Source organism: Heloderma suspectum, chromosome 2 (assembly GCF_057233095.1).
Source record: "Heloderma suspectum isolate Gila_16-S chromosome 2, 16-S_ref, whole genome shotgun sequence".
NCBI lineage: Eukaryota > Metazoa > Chordata > Lepidosauria > Squamata > Helodermatidae > Heloderma > Heloderma suspectum.
The window spans coordinates 48,443,389-48,465,046 of NC_139459.1; the positions used below are offsets into that span (position 1 = coordinate 48,443,389).

The 21,658-nt window shown below is 43.4% G+C and overlaps 1 protein-coding gene across 3 annotated transcripts in view; it reads left to right on the forward strand.

Moving 5' to 3' along the window:
- Window positions 1–11,244: 11,244 nt before the first annotated feature.
- The window catches only part of POC5 (POC5 centriolar protein), a 46,667-nt gene continuing 36,253 nt past the window's right edge, over window positions 11,245–21,658 (forward strand). For all 3 annotated transcript variants that reach the window (XM_084833438.1, XM_084833439.1, XM_084833440.1), the window contains exons 1-2: window positions 11,245–11,275; window positions 14,588–14,691. In XM_084833438.1, coding sequence (XP_084689564.1) covers window positions 14,605–14,691 — 87 coding nt within the window. In that variant the 5' untranslated portion in view covers window positions 11,245–11,275; window positions 14,588–14,604. The remainder of the gene's footprint in view (window positions 11,276–14,587; window positions 14,692–21,658) is intronic.

The window sequence follows — 21,658 nt, forward strand, 5'->3', positions numbered from 1 at the left end:
CTGCTCTGTTCTCCCAGCTGCTGCCCTCCTGCTGCTGCTGGGGCATATTGAGTGGAACAGGTGTGAAGTGCCCAGCTCTCTTGATATCTGTATCTTTCCTCAAGCAGGCAGACAAGGCTCAGGAGAAAAAAAGATGGAAAACGCTTCTCTGCCAGTAATGTTCCTGTTGCCCAACCTGTTCTCCCCAGCAGTGTCTTAAGAAGTGGTCCTGCTCCTGCAACAATGGACTATAATGATCCTGTGAGGTAAAAAAAAAAAAAAAATCAGTAAAGTGTATAGTTGTTATATTTATGTTGTCAAGTTGTGCTTTACAGAAGAAAGCTGCAGGAAATGACATGCTCCCCTTGATGGAGGGGGTGCCCCTTCTGACAGGGTGACAAGCTGGCAACTGTTTCTTCCCACATAAACTAGAATATCTACACTTGTACGTACATGCCTGTAATTGAAAAGGAAGAGAAGGATTCAGCCTGGGAAGCCCAGGAAGGGCCAGGAGAGGAGTCAAGGGTAGCAGCACTATTTCATTCCTGGCCTGCCATCAGCAGGTGACACCTTGGAGAGCCCAGCGGGTTCCACTGCTGTACATCGGGGGTGTTGAACCTCTTTCAGCCCAAGGGACAAATTTGATTTCAGAGAAGCTCCCAAGGTCTGCATTCCTGTGGTGGGCAGGGCCAAAGGCAACAGAAGGTGGAGGCAAAAGCAAAGGGGCAGGGCACAAGAACGCAGCGTACCTGCATATTTTGGTTTAAGGGTGCAATCGTATGCATGCTTAGACAGAAAAAAGTCCTACAATTCCCAGCATTCCCCAGCCAGCCTAAAGCTCTCACTGCCAGAAACTAAGGGCTTCTTCACACAGAGCTGCTGTCCTGCTATTGAGATCACTCACTCACAGAAGTTTGTGGGCCCTTTAAATGACCTTCTGAACCTCCAGGGAGTCTCCTGCACTAAATGACCTTTATTTCGTTTTCAAATAGATCGGAGATAATGAGCTATCAAATGAGCGTGCTTGAGTTCCCTCCCCGAAAAAGGAAAAGCCTCAAGAAGAGGAGCTAGACCAATGAAACATATGGAAGACTCAGATAAGGGGGAGAAGGCAGGGGGAAGGGAAGGGGGAGAAGGAAGTGTGTGTAAAGGGAGTCCGCTGTGAACCGGCATTTAAAACGGAAGCAGAAAACCCCCTTTAAAATGTGGGATTTTAGGCTGGTGTAGAGATACTCTAACCTTTAAGAGAGGCATTTCAACCTTTTAGAATGGGGAAGAACATGTGGAAAAACTAGAAAGTCAGGTGAAAGGGGCTGGTGTGGCCATCTGGAGAACCCCAAAGGGCTGGATTGGGACCCCAGGCAAGCCAGATTTGGCCTGAGGTCCAACACACCTGATATACATAGAAACATATTTGCCTTAATAGTGCCAGGTGGCTTGATCTGTGGAGCTGCCATTTTAATTTCCTACAATGGAGTAATGCTATGTTGGAGCATTGTGGAAAATTACAATGGCAGCTTGAAGGTGCCCACACCCACCAGGTGAGCCCGAAGGGGCACAGTGACATAGGAGGAGGTCTAACAGAGGGCACTTTACCAGGGACCCCTCAAACTGGAAGCCAGCCCTATTTCAGTCCTTTTCTAAGAGTGGAGCTGGATTTAGAGACTTGCAACTGGCAGACTTACAGCTTACTTTGCAATTCAGTTTTTACAGTTTTTCTCTTCTCAGGGCCTGCCCAAGATGTTTTGCTGCCTGAGGCAAAGGACAAGATAGAACCGTCCCCCCCCCACCCCATTCCACCTGCAGAAGCTGACTGGACTGCAGCTGAATCTGACTTCGTTCCACACTGGTGATGCGACAGCGATCTCCTACCCACCTGAGGGCAGCAGGCTAGTGCAGGGCAGGTTGCAACACACACTTCTGCCCTCCAAGTGAGGGGAACAGCCAGGTGGCTACCATTGCTTCCTCTCTCTCCCCTGTCCAGCACCTGCCACTGCCTCACTCTGCCTAATGGGAGGGCTGGCCCTGTTTTTTATTCATCACACTGCAAACATGAAGTACATTTTCTAATGGAGACTTTGCTCAGTTCTGCCTGCCCAGTAGTTCTGTATAAGGATAACATTTGTAGCAGTTCTGTAAGCCATGTAGTAGAATTGTCTGGAGCCTATCTTTAAAATGGTACATATACTGCTGCAAGCAAGAACAGCAAAATAAAGGCAGGCTTCACTCCTCACGAACAATTTTGAATAATAGATGTTAGTAGAAACCTCAGTTCTAGTCTGAGAGATGTTGGTAATGTGCACTTCATAGTTCTTTACCTCTCTGGTTGGAGAGGAAATCTACAGCTCTTGAGGCAAAATATGTCATCACAAGTATGTTCTTTGTACACACACTGCCATTAAGAGGTCTCTAAGGATGCTGATCTTTTGAGCTTGTATCAGAAGTGATTTACCTAATCACCTGATCTCTTCCATTCTGATAGCAACTTTACTATGGAAGTATTCACTTGTTCACTCCACAGAATTTTCTACAATGGAATTTGTATATTAAAGTGAGATGCTGAAAAGAAAAGGGTATTTTAACCCTTAATTCCTTAAACTGCTTGGGACGTGGGTACCTTAAGAATTACCTTCATCCATATAATACCCAGGTCCCAAGCTGCATGCTCCAGTTGTTAGCTGAGGCACTTCTCCAAATCCCCTGCTCCATGAAGTAAGGCAGGTAGCTGGTGTAGGGCTTTTTCTGTAGTGGCACCTACCCCATGGAATGCCTTCCCAAATGAGATCTGACAGCACCCAACATTCTACTGTTTTATTTGGCTGGTAAAAATGTAGCTCTTTAAAAAGGCTTTTGGCTTTTTTTCTTTTGGTTTATTTTTAGTACTGTTCCTGGGCTGACTGTTGTTCTCAGAAAGTGTTTGTTAGTTTATTAATATGGAGGGGAGGGGCTATGATGTTTCCTAAGATATTGTTTTTAAATATTGTGTTTTTGCTTTGTGAATTGCTTTGAGTTCCTCTAGATATGTTTGTAAAATAAAACAAATAATAAAATGGGATCTACAACAAAATCTTGCAGAGTTGAGTAATTTCAGACACTTTGTAATAGGCGGGTTAAAATTTTATTTTTTCAACAAAAACTCTCAAAGCAAAGAGCTATAACTTTTCACTGTTTCCACAGAAGTCCATGAAATTTGGGAAACTCTCAGCCCCCATAGATGGGATCCCACCTGCCAAATTTCAGACAGTTTGGCCCAGTAATTTTTGTGCTAGGCACAGACAAAATGGGCTATTCTGATTATCCCTTTATGCCCTTTGGTTTGAGTTTCTGAGACGTTTGGTGTTTAAGTGGTGATTAGGAGGACGTCACTATCCCTAATCACTGCTGTAGGTTTCTTTGAAGTGCAAACAACCCCTTTCCTCTAGTATTTTCCTATTCAGAATCACAGTCGATGACCTCCAGTTGTCTTGTCTGACAGAGGCAAGAAGACACAGCAATCCTGCCAGGCAGGCACACTGACTTGAACCGAGAGAAATGACCATCTCCCCTCTTCCACTACAGAAGGAGATGCTGCTCCTTTTGTAAGAGTACTACTACTGCTGCTGCCTGCACCAGCCTCCTCAAACAATGACCTCCGGGCGCTGCGACTGGCCTCTGCACTCTGCTGCTGTACACCAGGACGCACTATCCGGACTGGGGGCGACCCAGCTTAGCTACCAGGGCTGCTGGTCCCACCAGCACCTTGCCCACCTCTTCCCCTGCCAAGGCCCCCAAAATGCCTCATACTGGGCTTGCTTTGCCACACAGTGTAATATGAAATTTAAATAATATATGTTAACACACGTATTTTGCTCATAGTTTGTTAACATGTGGACTGTGTAGCGCTTTGCCCCACAGTGTTTGCTTGTCCACAACACAAACACACCAGCAAAAGAAAAGCAAATACTGAACTACCTACAAGCAAAGTGGGGGGTAGGGGAAGGACTACAATCCTAACAGAAGAGGAAGGGTTTTTTATTTTTTTTAGGGAAAAGAGACCAAAAATGGGAAGGAATACAGGAATTGAGAAGGGAGCGGGGAGGGGGAGCCAAGAACAAGGGAAGTACACACACACACTCTCTCTCTCTATATATATATATAGACAGAAAGTAAGGGAAAACTAATGGTTGAGAACTGAGAAGGGGGGAAGCTAAAGAACAAGGCAAGGCAAATTAAAATACTTGTTAATGTTTTTTTAAATAAACAATCAAGAAAAGAATGAAAGGTAAAACCTATTAGAGAAGTGGGAGAGAGACAAAGAACCAGGCAAGGAAAGGAGGAAACTCTAAGTACTTTTTAAATGTTTGTTTTAAGGGTGCAGTCCTATCCAATGCAGAGCAGGAGCATTCAGCTGCCCTGCATTCATGGCTAGATAACCAATTTCGGCTGTCTAGCCACAGGAAGTTGGAGGGGGGGGGGAGGAGCCGGACGACACATAGGAAGCATCGCAACAGCACTTCCACCCTGCCCCCAGGAATGCCCCATTTTCGCTGCTCTGTGCTCCTCTTACGAGTGCAGAGCACGGGGCCGATCTGCGTTGCCTACAAGGCAGCGTGGGACGGGGTGGAGGTCAGTTCTCAGGGAACTGATCTATCCTATAGCCGTCTAGCCACTGACTAGTGGCCATAGGATTGTGCCCTAAATAAAGAATCTACAAAAGAAAGAAAGGGAATAGTTGAATTGGGAAGGAAGGAGAAAGACAAAGCTGCAGTACACACACACACACACACACACACCACATAGATCTAGCCAACTCTGACAACAAGAAAACCACCACCTCCAACTCTAACCTTCTCACAATAAAACAAAAGCAGGCTGATCTCTCCAATATATCCAGTCCCCCACCACCGCCGCCACCACTGATTGGAGACTGCTGGGTTAATTTCAGCCCTAATTTGGCAACTAAAGTTGCCAATGTCCAAGGGTCACCATTTCCCCCCTCCCACTCCACTCCCCTTCCTCCCTCTGTTCTCCTCCTCACCCCCTCCCTGATCTTTCAGAAGTTGATACATTGAGAGACAGGCTGTCTGGGTGGGAATGGTTTCAGTAGTTCCGAAGCTCCGGAGCAGACCAAGGCGCCTCGGTGACAAGCCGCTTCATTTTGGGGCACCTCAGTGCTGTTCTGATCTGCTTCGGATCACACCAAGACACCTCCGAAGCAGCCCACTTTGCTTCGTTATTCGGGATTTGGACTGAAGCAGTGCACAGCCCTACTTTTCACACTAATATCCAATGTGCGGCTCAATCCTATAAAGGTCTCAGAAGTAAGTCCTATTGAGTTCAGTGTTACTTAATGCCAGGTAAATATGTATAGGACTGCGGCTTTAATATCATTTGATCCATTTGCCTTTTCTATCTGCTTGCAAAGCCCAGCAAAGGTTGCTTTTATGTCTCTTTACAAACCCATCATAAGTTTCAAACATTTCATGGCATTGCCCTTGAGTGCTCAGGTTTTGGTGCAAAGTGTTCGCTGAAATAGAGATAATTACTAACCACTCACTAGAACTATCTCCCTCTTAGGGTCTTTGGCCCTATTTATAGATGCTAACAAATAGACCTGATTAATTTTTGTTGTTTGGCAGCAAGATTCATTATTGCACAAAATTGGAGAAATCAATGTTTTATCTATTCCACAATGGAGGGATAAACTATGGTCAATTTCGCTTATGGAAAAACTCACAGTATATGTACATTCCTTACGGAATGATGAGGGAAACAAGGGAGACTTTTTACGCAATCTGGCATCCATTTATTTCCCATGCTAACACGAATACTGATGAGTTTAGGATATCATCTCATGTAAACCTATGGAAAGATCTGGTGTATTATCAATTATCTCCGTTTATATATACCTTTTAATAGAAGGCTGAGAAGAATAAGAATATAAGTTTTATACAGGGAAGACTGTGCATCTCCTGGAAGTATGTTGTATGCATAGTCTGGTAACTTTTTTATTGTCCATCTGATGATGTCAATTTTTTTTTTAAGTTTCAAACATTTCTTTCTCTGGTCAAAGACAGAATGCTGCTATATGTAATCATCACCAAAATGTTTTACAGAACTATCCTAGCACTGTGCAACCCATGCAATAATACTGGAGTTAGAATTTACAAATGAATGTAACATAAAGATAAGTTGAGACTTCATTTGATTTGAATTGTTCATCTTTCAAGAGGGAAAGATCATATTTTCAAGCTTTTCTGTTCACACATGAATAGGAGAGGCTTTTATTTGAAAAACCAAACTCATGAATTTGCGATTGCAGTAGCGAAGAGGCTTTAATAGTAGCAAGTACTGCAGGGTTGATGTCAATTCAAGTGCTGCCAATGCTGACATTTTGAAGGGGACAGCACTGCTCTTCTGAAATGGAGCAGCAGATACATACTCAAGTTAGCACATGTCGGACCAGTTTGCACAGATCGACCTGTATCAACACTGTTTTGTTCACAACTAAAACAAATGGGGTTGTTATAAACAAAACAGTATTGACATAGGTATATAAAATTATGCACAGCACCAATATTGTGGAACACCTTGCTCTGTGAAGAACTGTTGGCCCCCTATGGCTGTATTTTGCCTGTTGGTAATGACATTTTTTTATAGCAGGCTTTTGCTAGCAACATACCTGCTATTTTATGTAAAGGGTATGATTTATCTGTTGTCTCTGCTTTTGTTGTATTTTTATTGTTTATTTTAATAGTCTTTCAATGTACTTTACGATATTGTGATCATAGGCATCTGAAGGTCGGGATAAAAATTTCTATGTAGTGAATGGAAAACTTTTTCCTCCCTTGCGTATAATACTAGAACTTGGGTCATCCCATGAAATCTGGATAGCCAAGTTTCTTCACACAACATATAGCTAGTTTATGGAATGTACTGCCACATGTTTAGATGGCTTTAAAATGGCTTAGATGGCTTTAAAAGGTAATTAGATAAATTTCTGAAGGACAGGTCTTCTCTGTGGTCGCTCCCATGCTCTGGGACAACATGCAAGAGCGGCTTGATTAGACCCCTCTGCTGTCTGTCTGCCTGCAGGCAAAACTGTTTTTATTCTGGAAGGCCCCCGGCACATAAGCTGGTCTGGTGCTGAAGCTCTATTAGCTTTGGTGCTGTTTGGGTTCTTGTTGCATTCTTAATTTACTGATTTTTTTGTCGTATTTTAATTTGTTTTTAAACTCTGTTTTATTGTTAACCTTCATGAATACCAATATTTGGTGAAACGGTGGAATATAAATAAATACAATATTAATGGCTAAGAGCTCAATCTGTTGCATGTTTGCATCTTGATGCAGCTTGGCTGGCAATACTGGGAGTTATAGGACTTCTTTCTTTCTAAACAAGCATAGAATTGCACCCTAAATGAAACCTCCATATTCTGTGAGAGACTACCAGATGCTAGGGAGCAATAGAGGAGGAATGCTGCAGCCTTTTCTGACGCACCTGGCTGGTTTTCATGGGAAATTGGACTAGACGGACGCCGGATCTGATCAGGAAGGTCTCGTCTTATTCTCAGCAAAACTGCTTTTCCCCGCTTTTAGTATCATTTAGGCTGCAATCCTATGTGCTCTTACTTGGGTGTAATCCCCACTGAACCTAAAGGAGCTTACCTTAGAGTAAACATGCATCCCCTTCATGGATCACTGCCTTGTTGTGGCAAAGGGGCTTGCGTAACTCAGTGAAGCCATAAGCTATGCCGTGCAGGGCCACCCAAGACGGACAGGTCATGGCGGAGAGTTCTGACAAAATGTGGTCCACTGGAGAAGGAAATGGCAACCCACTCCAGTATTCTTGCCAAGAAAACCCCATGGAACGTATCACAAGGCTAAAAGAGATGACGCCGGAAGATGAGCCCCTCAGGTCGGAAGGAGTTCAATATACTACTGAGGAAGAGCAGAGGGTATTTCCAAGTAGCGCCAGAAAGAGTGAAGCGGCTGGGCCAAAGCCAAAAGGACACTCAGCTGTGGATTCACTCTGTGAATCCATTTTCCATTTTCACTCTGGTGTGAAAAGAAAGTCCGATGCTGTAAAGAACAATATTGTTTAGGAACCTGGAATGTCAGATCAATGAATCAAGATAAGCTGGAGGTGGTCAAACATGAGATGACAAGATTGAACATCGACATCTTGGGAATCAGTGAACTAAAATGGACAGGCATGGGCGAATTTAATTCAGGTGACCATCGTATCTACTACTGTGGGCAAGAATCCCTTAGAAGAAATGGAGTAGCACTCATAGTCAACAAAAGGGTGGGAAAAGCAGTACTGGGGTACAATCTCAAAAACGATAGAATGATCTCAGTACGAATCCAAGGCAAACCATTCAACATCACAGTAATTCAAGTCTATGCCCCAACCACTGATGCCGAAGAAGCTGAGGTTGATCGGTTCTATGAAGACCTACAACACCTTCTAGAACTAACACCAAAAAAAGATGTCCTCCTCATCATAGGGGATTGGAATGCTAAAGTAGGAAATCAAGACATCACCGGGATAACAGGCAAGCATAGCCTTGGTGTACAAAATGAAGCAGGACAAAGGCTAATAGAGTTTTGCCAAGAGAACATGCTGATCATAGCAAATACTCTTTTCCAACGGCACAAGAGGCGACTCTACACATGGACATCACCAGATGGTCAATATAGAAATCAGATTGATTATGTCCTTTGCAGCCAAAGATGGAGAAGCTCTATACAGTCAGTAAAAACAAGACCTGGAGCTGACTGTGGCTCAGATCATGAGCTGCTTCTTGAAAACTTTCGGCTTAAATTGAAGAATGTAGGGAAAACCACTAAACCATTCAGGTATGACCTAAATCATATCCCTTATGAATATACAGTGGAGGTGAGGAATAGATTTCAGGGATTAGACCTGATAGACAGAGTGCCTGAGGAACTATGGACGGAGGTCCGTAACATTGTTCAGGAGGCAGCAACTCAATCCATCCCAAAGAAAAAGAAATGCAAGAAAGCCAAGTGGCTGTCTTAGGAGGGTTTACAAGTAGCTGAGGAAAGAAGGGAAGCGAAAAGCAAGGGAGAAAGGGGAAGATATACCCAACTGAATGCAGAGTTCCAGAGAATAGCAAGGAGAGACAAGAAGGCCTTCTTAAATGAGCAATGCAAAGACATCGAGGAAAACAACAGAATGGGAAAGACTAGAGATCTCTTCAAGAAAATCGGAGATCTCAAGGGAACGTTTTGTGCAAAGACAGGCATGATAAAGGACCAAGAAGGCAGGGACCTAACAGAAGCAGATGAGATTAAGAAGAGGTGGAAAGAATACACAGAAGAACTATACAGGAAAGATCTGAATGTCCCTGATAGCCATGATAGTGCGGTCACTGAACTTGAGCCGGACATGCTTGACAGTGAAGTCAAGTGGGCCTTAGGAAGCATTACTAACGACAAAGGTAGCAGAGATGACAGTATTCCAGCTGAGCTATTTAAAATCCTAAAAGATGATGCTGTTAAAGTGCTGCACTCAATATGCCAACAAATTTGGAACACTCAACGGTGGCCGCAAGACTGGAAAAGGTCAGTTTACATTCCAATTCCAAAGAAGGGCAATGCCAAAGAGTGTTCAAACTACCGTACAATTGCGCTCATTTCACATGCCAGCAAGGTGATGCTCAAAATCCTACAAGTTAGGCTTCAGCAGTATGCGAACCAAGAACTACCGGAAGTAGAAGCTGGGTTTCGAAGTGGCAGAGGAAGAGAATTCCAGAAAAACGTCTATTTCTGCTTCATTGACTACGCTAAAGCCTTTGATTGTGTGGATCACAACAAACTGTGGCAAATTCTTAAAGAGATGGGAGTACCAGACCACCTTACCTGTCTCCTGAGAAACCTCTACGAGGGTCAAGAAGCAACAGTAAGAACCAGACATGGAACAAACAATTGGTTCAAAATTGGGAAAGGAGTACGACAAGGCTGCATATTGTCACCCTGCTTATTTAACTTATATGCAGAGTACATCATGAGAAACGCCGGATCGGATGAATCACAGGTCGGAATTAAGATTGCTGGGAGAATTATCAACAACCTCCGATATGCAGACGATACCACCCTAATGGCAGAAAGCGAAGAGGATCTAAAGAGTCTCTTGTTGAGGGTGAAAGAGGAGAGTGCAAAAGCTGGTTTGAAACTCAACAGTAAAAAAACTAAAATCATGGCATCTGGCCCCATCACTTCCTGGCATATAGAAGGGGAAAAAGTGGAAGCTGTGACAGATTGTATTTTCTTGGGCTCCAAGATCACCGCAGACGGTGACCGTAGCCATGAAATTAAAAGACGCTTGCTCCTTGGGAGGAAAGCTATGGCAAACCTAGACAGCATAGTAAGAAGCAGAGACATCACCTTGCCGACAAAGGTCCATCTAATCAAAGCTATGGTTTTCCCAGTAGTAAAGTATGGCTGTGAGAGCTGGACTATAAGGAAGGCTGAGCGCCGAAGAATTGATGCTTTCGAACTGTGGTGCTGGAGAAGACTCTTACGAGTCCCCTGGACTGCAAGGAGGTCAAATCAGTCAATCCTAAAGGAAATCAACCCTGAGTGCTCATTGGAAGGACAGATCCTGAAGCCCCAATATTTTGGCCAGCTAATGCGAAGAGAAAACTCTCTGGAAAAGACCCTGATGCTGGGAAAGACTGAAGGCAAACGGAGAAGGGGACGGCAGAGGATGAGATGGCTAGATAGCATCACCGATGCAATGAATATGAACTTGAGCACGCTCCGGGAGAGAGCGCAGGACAGGAAGGCCTGGTGTGCTATGGTCCATGGGGTCAGGAAGAGTCGGACACGACCGAACGGCTGAACAACAACAAACATGCATAGACTCCAGCCACACCCCTCCCCCTTTCTCTGGCACTCCCCAAACGCTGCCTCATCACGTGGTCTCGGCCTAACTGCCTCCTCTCTACCCGCCTCTCGGCCCGGGCTCTCACCAATGGACCAATCAGCACACGCGAAAGAACCCATTTTTCTTACGTCAGACCCTAATCCGGGAGACCCTGAAAAGCTCTAGATGAAGACTCGCCGGGTATCCGGTGGGTTTAATTGGGCGTCGGCACCCACGGAGCCCCGCCTCTGAGTTTATGGCTGACGTGCTGATTGGTGGCTAAGCGGCTGGGAAGCGTTGCCCTGTCAGCGGGCCTTTAACGAAAGCATTGGGACCAATCGGAGGCGCCCTTTCTTTCAGCACTGGCAGTTTGAAACTGTCAGGCTTTCTTTTGTAGGGAAGTGAAGGAGTGGCGGCTGCTCAGGTGAGGGGCGGGTGACTCTGGCTCCGAAGCGGTGTGTGTGTGTGGCGTTTTGGGGAGGGGGAAGCTGAGGTGCAGCTGCGGAGCCTAATCACGTAGTCTCCTTGGGGCGCAAGAAGACGTCTCCCGTAACATACCTGGTGCCGTCCAGAGGTGTTGGACCACACCTCCCAGCATCCCCAGCCAGGGGGTTGTTTTCTTCCCCCTTTACCCCACTCCCCTTTTCCCCTCCACAATCCAGGCGCCTCATCTGAGCTTCGTCCTAATCGCACCCTCCTTGCTAGTGCAGTGTTCCCTCGTGGAGACCCCGTTATGCCCTGTCGAGTTACTGCAGCAAGAGGCTGGTGCTTCTTTTATCGCCGGATAGTTGGAGCCTGTCTCTGAGGAATGATTTCGAGCAGCCTTCTCCAACCTGTCGCTCTCCATATGTTTGGACTACAATTCCCATCATCCCCCTAGCCTGGCTGGAGTGTGGTGGTGGGAGTTGTAGTCCAACGCATTTGGAGGGCTCCAGGTGAGAGGAGGGTGATTTAGAGGTAAATAGGTGATTTAGAGGTAAATAGGTGGGACTGGGGACTGTAGCTTAACTTTGATATTATAGTGCAGCTTTCTGAAGGCAAATGCAGCAGAAAAACCTAAGAAAGCATAATGTATGCAGAAATCTGTCACATGCATAGGTGTGATGGTCAGTCCTGTAATCTTACTGCTTGATTCCAAAATCCTCACTAATAAGCCTGTTACACTGCCATTGTCATTATTAATACACATAAAATATGTTGTTTTAGAGCACATTATTTTACATCTATTTTAGAGCACGTTAGTTTACTGCCTGAGTAAACCTATGCCTGAAGATAAATGTTTTTAGTCTGTTGACTCAGTTGCCTAAGCTACTTACTTTTCCCTCATGACTACTATGTTTTTTGTCCTTCACAACTAGAGAGAGAAGGATTAAGCAGCTTGATTTAGTGTAGTGGCTTAGCTTGTAAATTGGGAAGTCTCTGATTCTAATCTTCCCGAACTATATGTGCTATTTATTTAATTATTTAGTATACTTGTGAATGACACCTCTGCCTATTAGGCACTTGAGGCGATATACAAATCAGATAAAACAATAATAGAACTTAAGCCATCAAAAATCACATAGGAAAATACTTCAGCATAAAACTAATATAAAAAACAAGAAAACTTGGTGGCTTTAGGCAAGATATTATCTCTCTGCCTTAGCCCCTCATTTGAAATATGGGGATGACTATGCTGAACTTCCTTAATGTATGTGATGTGTTTTGAACTCTTTCTCGGGGAGCAATCCTATGCATGTTTGGACAGAACATTTTTTTCTGTCCAAACTTGTATAGGATTGTGCCCTTAAAAGGCTATAAATTGGCTACTTTGCACGTTTTTATGATGGTTGGATGAATTATGGCCTTTCTCATCTTCTGTGTTTCATCTGTTGTACAGTAGCCTTAAGCAACATCTTATAGCTGATTAAGATAACATCTTATAGCTGATTAAAATAACATCTTATTCTAGAGAGGAGCTAGGCGATTGTTGTTTATGCATGCTGCTAATACCTGCATTTGAGTCAGTCTTCTCCAAGAGCAGTGTGTTACTTCATTTGTCTTAATAAAGGTCTGCCGACCCTGCTTCTGTGACCTTAGAAGACTCTGTAGTGATACAATATAGGTTCTCAGCCTGCAGGCTTGATCTGTGTTTATAACTTGGAGGGTAGAGTTTTGCAGCTATACTAATACAAAAAAAGTGGCCCATAAGGGTCTAGTGAGAATATTCTGCACTGTAAACTAACTTGTTGTTACTAATTAACTGTGTTAGATGTTTTGTGAAAGACTCGTACACTGCATTGCAAATGAGTATAGTACAGCGACAAGCTTTCAAGCCCTTTCAGTTGGGGATGTTTTATTTAGATTTTTCTCTCTTCATTTGCCTCCATCTTCAATTGATCTTTTTTGTTCTTTTGATTTCTAGCTGGTTTCTAGTTATTTATTGAAAAATCCTACTTTTCTTTTGAACAAAACTCAAAGTGGCTAACGGGCAAATAATTAAAAACAATATCAAAATACAATAAAACAGCAAATAATTAGCAATAAAAACAGCAGCATTAAGCACAAACACACAGATGCAGCAGCAGAAAAGAAGAAAAACATCAAGAGCATCTGAAGCGGAACTGTCAATATCAAAAACTGCGTCTTTACATTATGAATCCATGGGAATCCTTTCATTTCTGGTCATATATCTGGAACAGACCTTATATGAATCTGTGGTAGTCAGTAATGACCTAAACCACCAGTCTTTTGGATGCATCTTCAAAACATTTTTATTTTAACAAGTTTGTAAGGATTTGAAATGTTTTTGTTAGGCATTTTTATCCATTTCTTGTCACTTATTTTGATATTATTTGTGTATTTATTATGGTTTTCTGTATTCTAACTCCTCAATGTGAGCTGTCTTACATTGTATTGCAATACAACTCAAGGTGGGATATTTGTTTCATTTATTAAGAATATTTATAAATAGCTCTCTTATCACCAGGGCCCTCAAAGTCATGTATAATTTAAAACAACAATACAATAAAATCACAATAAAATAAAGCAGAAACAAATAATTTAAAAGAAGTCAGAATAGTATTAAAATTCATCAAAGGCAAAACAGTACAGTTTTTACTGGCCATCTAAAACACCTTAGGGATGGAACCAACTGGATCTCCCTCAAAAGTAATTCATAGTAATTGATATATGTTTATAAATCCTATGCTTTATAAACTTCTTTGGTCTCCCAATGAGAACTGACTATGTTAGACCAGTCAATGGTGTCCTTAATCACCATGAATTTCCATATGTCCCGGGGGGGGGGGGGGATTTTTTCCCTCTCTCTACATAAAAGTAACAATATGAGATTCATGATTCAAAGATGCATACAGCCTACGGACTTATTAAAGGTCCCTCAGGTATGGGCACAGGAGAAGAAAAATGCCTATGAAAATTGGTGTCCCTTTTGATTTTTTTTCCAATGGCCCTCTAATACAAATGGAGGGCACGTATCTTTCCCAGAGAGCCACCCTGATTGCACTTGTTTGGAAGAGAGTAGAGAGCAGGGCAATACTCTGCTTCCAAACTTAGTTGATGAAATCACTAAAGTTGAATTAGAACTGGTCAGTGAAAACATTTTGATTCTTTCAGAATGCCTGCCTCTAATTTGGAGGCTACAAGTAATTTAGTGGTTCGTAGCAGTAGAGGAATTTTTGACCAGCAGCGAGAAATAGACTTTTGATCTTAAATTTACCTTCTGAATTTTTTATAGGAGTGCCTTAATGCAGGATGTCTTCATCGTCTGAAGAGAAAAGCTCGAGTCCTGTTTTGCCAAAAGACTCTGATCGAGGCAGTTCTGTCTCTTCAGATCTTCAGGTAGGCCAGAATTAGCCTTTAAAAAACAAACAACTTGTACAATATTTTATGAAAGTGGATGTCTTAAGACCTGTAACTTGTTTGTACCTTTTAAATCCTATTAACTTGTGAATCCAGCGGGGTAATATAAACGGAGTGCAAAATGTAAGTAGAGAACCTAAAAGTGGCAGGACAATAGGGATGGAGGGACTCACCTTCATCCGTCCCTGCCAGGCACTTCCCGAACCGCCACCCACCCCTGCTTGCCATGTGGCGCAAGCTGCTGAACAGCCTGGCAAGCACCAGGCAGCCACCCAGCCCCTTAGCAAGCCACCATTTTATGTAAAAATGGTGGCTCGTGTTTTTCCTTAAAAGTAACGTTGAATAAATGGGGCCATTTCTGTAACATTACTTATATGGAAAAATCCAAGCCGCCGTTTTTATGCAAAATGACAGCTTGCTAAGAGGATGGGCGGCTGCCAGGGGCTCACAGACTACATGGTGAACAGCCCGGTAAACGTGTGGCGGCTCAGTGGGCAGGTTCCAGGAGGCCAAGTCGGGGGAGTCTGCCAGACCCCACCCCCCTCTCAGGCTCCCATGACATCTCTAAATGTGTGTCTCTAAATGCAGTATGCTGACCTTTTATAATGGTCAAACTTAATCAGATGCTGGGGGCACTGACTAAATTGACCAGGAAGCTGCAGCTGCACCTGGAGGAGCAGGAGGACAGAAGTGGACGTTACAATATCAGGGTATGTGAGCTGCTAGAATATGGGGAGGAAGGGAATATGGGGGCCTTTATTATTCAGTGGCTGGCAAGCCTGAATCTTGAGTTTACAGTCAAAATGGATGACATTGAAAGGGCCCATAGGGTGTTCTGGCAAAGACCAATGGAAGACAGACATCTGAGAGACATAATTATACAGTTTGAGAGATATTGCCATAAGAAGAGAATATTCCAAGTGCTCAGCGATATTCATGAGCTCCAATACGAAGACAGTAAGCTGTAAGTTTCCAGGATATTTGTGTAGGAACTCTGCAGAGGTGAAGACTATTAGAGCCCTATACAGAAAAGGTGAGAGATGCAGGAATATCATACCACTGGGGATTCCCTTTCAAAGTAATTATAAGAGAGAAAGGAAATTTGCTTACTGCCTCCACAGAAGCACAAGCAGCAGAGTTACTGGTGCTTTTAGGCATAGAAGTGCCATAGGCCACCTTCTGTCCCCAAATGAAGCTGCCACAAACTGGAGAACAAACATTTCCAAGGGAAATAACAAGTGGCTAAGACTTGAGGCAAGAAAGAATCAAGAACCACAAGCCACGAGACAAGGAAGCAACAAAGCAAGCTACCTTACAGCACTAAAACAGTTTGCAATAATGATCACCCCAGTGGAACTTCATTTTTAAAATTACAGAGTGAGGAACAATTGGACAGCGACAGCTGAAAGAGCATGATTTTGTACATGTTCCAGTACCGTGGTATTCAAAACATAAAAATAAGGAAGAGAAAGAAAATAGTGATATGCCATTGTCTAAAGTTAACCATTTATACTTATATGAGCACGAGCTGGGAGGGAAAGGGATGAGCCCAGTAAGTGGAACATATATGGAAAATATTATAGGCCCTAAGAACTCTACCAGAACAGGAGAGAAACAAACCCCGCCCCTTAAATGTCACAGCCTTCGTGGTGTCTTATGATGGTTTATAAGTTTTATGTATTCATGACTTCTTGTTCCCACAACAGGTGGTATACTATTCCAAAGATACCGAGGAAGCAGCAGGGTGCACCTATAAGTGCTTGTTTTGAAGGTCTGCAGTGACAGGTGCCACCGGGGCAGGTTGCGGGGGGATCTCTCTATTTTGACGCTAAATATAAAATGTCTTTTACATTTAGACATATATAAAATGTCTTTTATATTTAGGGCCAGGGTTCTAGCCATCTTAGAAAGGTATGATCCAGCTATAGCTTTTCTTCAGGAGATGCACCAGAAATCAGTCAACCATAACTTACTGAAAAAAGGATGGATAGGGGAGCAGTTCTGTGCCCCAGGCACATCCAGATCAAGAGGTGTCTCTATTGTAATTGCAAGTGTATGCCCTTTTATTACACTGGATAGACATTTGGAGAAAACTACATCCCACAGACAAGAACTTCAGCTAGTCATGAAACTTATACCAGTCTGGTCTATATACTGGTCTCACAGAATCTATGTGGGCAATGTCAGAGTGCCCAGATTGATTGCAGTATCTGACTATGTGCCAGTTGCAATGGTAATGTCTCTACAAAATGCCATTTATGTGGCATTTTAGCCCCAACCTGCTTGCTCATCAGGAGATAGTAGAACAACTCAAAGAGGAAATCTCATTTTTCACTCTCAACATGAACTCAGAACAGACTATTTCCCTAGTATGGGATGTAATGAAAGCAGTGACTTGAGGCTTATGTATAAAAAAAGCAAGGACTCTAAAAAAGAGACATTGGTCCCTAAGCAAATTTTGTTAACTGAAATAGCTACCTAACTCAATTCACTGTGCAGTAAACATAATCCACCATTGCAATAAACATAGAACCCCAGCAGCCATACTCTCCCTAGATACTTCCAAAGCATTTGACAGCATGGAATGGCCATTTCTAAAAGAGGTCCAGGCAAGAATGGCAAGAGAAATTCCTGTATCTCATAGCACAGCTATACTCAGCATTGAGTGCAGTGCTCAGAGTGAACAGATTTGACTCCAGGCTATGTTCTTTAGCCACAGTCATGAGACAAGGTTGTCCTCTCTCCCCGATACCATTCAACCTAGTCACTGAAACACTGGCAAATGACCTGAGGGTAAACCACAAATTACAAGGCATTATTATACTGGGAACATCCCATTTGATAAATCTATTTGCGGATGACATCCTGCTATCTCTTACCATCCCAAAGCTGGACATCCCAGAATTTTTAAAAGCCTTAACATTTCTACCATATAGCAGGACTCTAGACATCAGCTGTTTTACATCAGAATTAATTTGCTTTCATATCATTCTAGAGGTGCAAGTGCAGTTGCAAAAACTATCAGGGCTGCAATTGCAACCAAGCTGTTTTAGATACTTGGGAGTTATAATCCCAAAGGACCTGAATCAACTTTTTTTAAAAAAGAAATTATCTCCCTCTAATAAGGGAACCGAGGCAAAATCTTCGAATGTAGTACAGACTAAATTAGTCTTGGTTGGGCAGAATAGCTGCACTGAAGATGATGATCCTGCCTAAATTCTTGTTCCTCTTCCAGACCTTACTTGTTCATATTCTGGAAGTGGCAAAAACTGATTGAACCTTTTGTACATAGGGAGAAAAAGACAAGCATTAGCAAACTGGCCCTATATAGAAATGGAAAAAAAGAGGCTTGGGGTTCCCTAATTTAAAACTTTATTCACACGCTGCGCAGATCTCTCGGTTGCTTAATCTCATCAACAATAACCTGCTCTAGGGGTGCAAATGGAAAATGCTGAAGCAGTTCCCTTGATGAGAGGCTTGGCATTCCTCCCTTTCAAGCGACCAGTTTAGCAGCTATAAATAATCCCTTTCCTTTGACCAGTCTGGAAGCTATGGGCAAAGCCACTAGCACCATCTCCCTCCCCCCTCCTCTCATTTTTGAATCATCCCCACTTTTGTCAGAAAGACAAATATAAACAACATGAGGAATGAGAAGCCAGAAGGCTAGAATACAAGACCCAATAGACAAAGGACAGCCAAATTCAAGAGGCAAGAATGGCTGACGTATTAGGTGGCCCACGTGTAGGGTGGCTGCAAAGTCATCAGATCAGACTATTTGCCAGCAGACTGGTCAGGGCCAAAGACGTTTCTCAGTCTTTAACAAGATTTGAATCCTAATAACCATAGTTGCCAGAGGACCTAAAATGGACCTTGTCCAGCTTTTATAACTTCCTTTTAGATTAAATAACTGGGGACACTCAAGATTCAGAGTGGCCTGAGAAGGTGACCTGAACTGCCAAATTGCCAAAGGCAGTTGGGATAGAATGTGGTCCAGGGGCCCTTCAGGACTATCTCAGTCAAACTAAAACTGCAATCAGAATGGAATATAGATGGTATTATGCTCCAGTCAAGATGCACTGTATTGACACTTCCTTATCCCTGAAATGCTGGAGAGGTTGTGGAGATGAAGGAAGACTGTTCCATGTGTGGTTCAGTTGCCCCCAAGTTCAAACTTTCTGGGCTGCAGTTTGGGGAATTATAGTGGATATAGTAGCACAGGGGTCCCCAGTGTGGTAGCCACGGGTGCCATGGTGCCCACAGAGACCTCCAGTGGTGCTCATGAAGCTCTTCCCTCCCTGCCCCCTTAAAAATATTGTTTTAAGAAAAACTTTGGAAAATGTTAGGGTAGTCTTTTTTCTCTCCCTTTCTAGCCTCTAGCCTTGCTCTTTCTCTCCCCTCTACCCCTTTTGCCTTGCTATTTCCCCCTCCCTGCCAGGTTCTATCCTCACTGTTTCTCTCCCCCCGCCTGCCCCAATCTCTTTAGCTCACTTTTGACTGGCCAGGCCCCTATGGCAGTCATTATGTGGTTAGCCACATCCACTGTGAGAGCCATTTTGTGGTGGTGACCACAGCAGTTTCTCAAATTCCCAAATGTGCCCATGGGTCCAAATAAGTTAGGGATCCCTGTAGTGGCATGTATTATTGTCCCTGATCCGCTCCTAGCACTCCTATCCATGACGGACAATGTGCAGAATAATTTACCACACAGTGAGGTAATCATGTTTTTGTTAATGGCTGCGCATTTGGAAGTTGCGCAGCACTGGAAAGCAAATTCTGAATGTTCAGTACAGGGCTGCTTCCCCAAAATAAAGAAAACTGCACTCTCAGAAAGTTTAACTCATCACAGTAGAGTGGTACAAGGGACTGCAAAATATAACCAGTTCATTGAGATCTGGTTTCCATTTATCACTTTCATAAATAAACGAACAGTGGACCGTAAACCTCTGACAGCCCAAAGAATAAACAATGGAAGGCAGATACTAAAAAGGACTAAACTGGACACGCTATACTAATGAACTTTGTATTAAACAAAGACAAATATGGGAACACATTTTTTGTATGCATTGTTGATCTTTATTATGTTTGATGTTAATAATATTGTATTATTCATGATAAGTTAACAAAATCCTTTATCAGATGCTCAAATTCTTGTCTCCTGCTATGTATCTGCCTAAAGGTGGGCTGATCGTGGTAGACTGAGGGAGAATTGGGAGGTGGGCCAGCAGCTGTTGCTCTGACTGGTAGTCTGCACATGCTTGGTCAAAGGCTTCTGTTGGGAGCCATGCATTTGTGCACCCTCTAGCTACAGGCAGGGGCTCTGTTCTAATGGATACCGCACAGGCCCAGCCAGCCACAGTTTGAGTGCTGTCTGTTCACTGCCACCTTACCCAGCCCTGAGAAAACCAGAATCAAGCCTAGCTTAGCCTGGGGGGATGGCTGGGATAAGCTGCTAGAGGTGTCCAAAGCCAGGCTCACAGTTCAACCCTCTTCTCCCTGCACTGCTGCCACCACCATAGCTCCTACTTAAGCTAGGTGGCAACTTGGAAGGGTGTTTGGCTGTGTCCAGGCCCAGATCTCTCTTCCATGTTCCCATCTGTCCTACTTCCTGGTCCTCAGCTAAGGGCAGTGGTTGAAATCTTTCTCTTAGGCCTGGCAGCCCATCTGCCTGCTGGCTAGTCAGCTCGACAGTGGCCTGGCCTGGCTTGGCCACTGCCGTTTCTGGAAAGATGGAAGACCTTTGTGCAGGGGATTGCAGCCTGCTTTCTTGCTGGCTGTCCCTTTGCCCAGTGTCCAGTTGCAATGGTGGCACTGATTAGTATATGTGGAAGGAAGGAAGTGTGTATGTCCTCTCTGCATTCCTGTGTGTTTCTCCTATCGTGTGTGTGTGTGTGTGTGTGTGTGTGTGAAAGAGAGTATGTACGTAAGTGCTGGTATCCTGTCATGTGTTTCTATGTATGTGTATGACAGCGAGAGTTTGTGTATATGTGTTTTTATATATACTGTGATGATAGAGACTTCATGGATATCGGTCCTATACCTGTCCATATCTTAGCAAAAGGCAACCTTGTAGCTTTACACTCAGGCAGCCCAATCCTGTTCAAATTTACTCAGAAATAAGTCCTATGTTCAATAGGACATTCCCAGGTGTGTGGATAGGACTGCAGATTAGTTTCTTTCACTTTGACACTGAGAGTTCTTTTACTAAGGCAACTTTGGAAGAGGAGAATAAAAAAGATCTGTTGGCTTTCATGCTTATCTCTCTGCCTTAGTTCTCTGTAACTGTAAAAGGAGGCTAATAGGAGTCTAATGTGTGGCTTGGCCTGTAGTTTGTGTATTGACTAACTTTTTTGAGATAACTACTCTTGTGTTTGAGTTTTGTGCCAGGGCTTCAGTGATTGAGGCTGACACTAACCTCAGGACAGTGTTTCTCGTCCATAAAATCTGTAAATGATTTCTAGAATGAGAACTTTCATTCCTTGACCATATACTGCACATGAATGCTTTCTTACTGTGGTGCAGTTGTAATCTAGATTGTGTTGGAGGTACATGGGAGTCTGATAGCACATAGGGATAGTATTGTTTGGGAGTGGGAGCTTGAAAGAATCTGCAGTAGCTAACATGTGCTCTTACAGATTCTGAATTCACTTGCGAGGAATAGTTTTATGCTCCACTAGCTTCTTGAAGTAAAGCTGTTTTTGCCTTGGCTATAATTCCCTGCTATTTGGGGGTGAAAAAATCACTCCAAGCAGAGCTTGTGTTCCCATGGATAAGGCTGCCATGGAATTTTCCTGCCTGAATAAATCAGCTTCCCTTAAGTAACAAGGACACCATGGAAATACAGATAACCAAAAAGCAACCAGGCTCTATGAATCCACCTTTCTTTAAAATCTTATTTTCCTCACAGTGAGAGCTTTTTTGCCTGCTGCCTTCTTGATCCATCCATTTG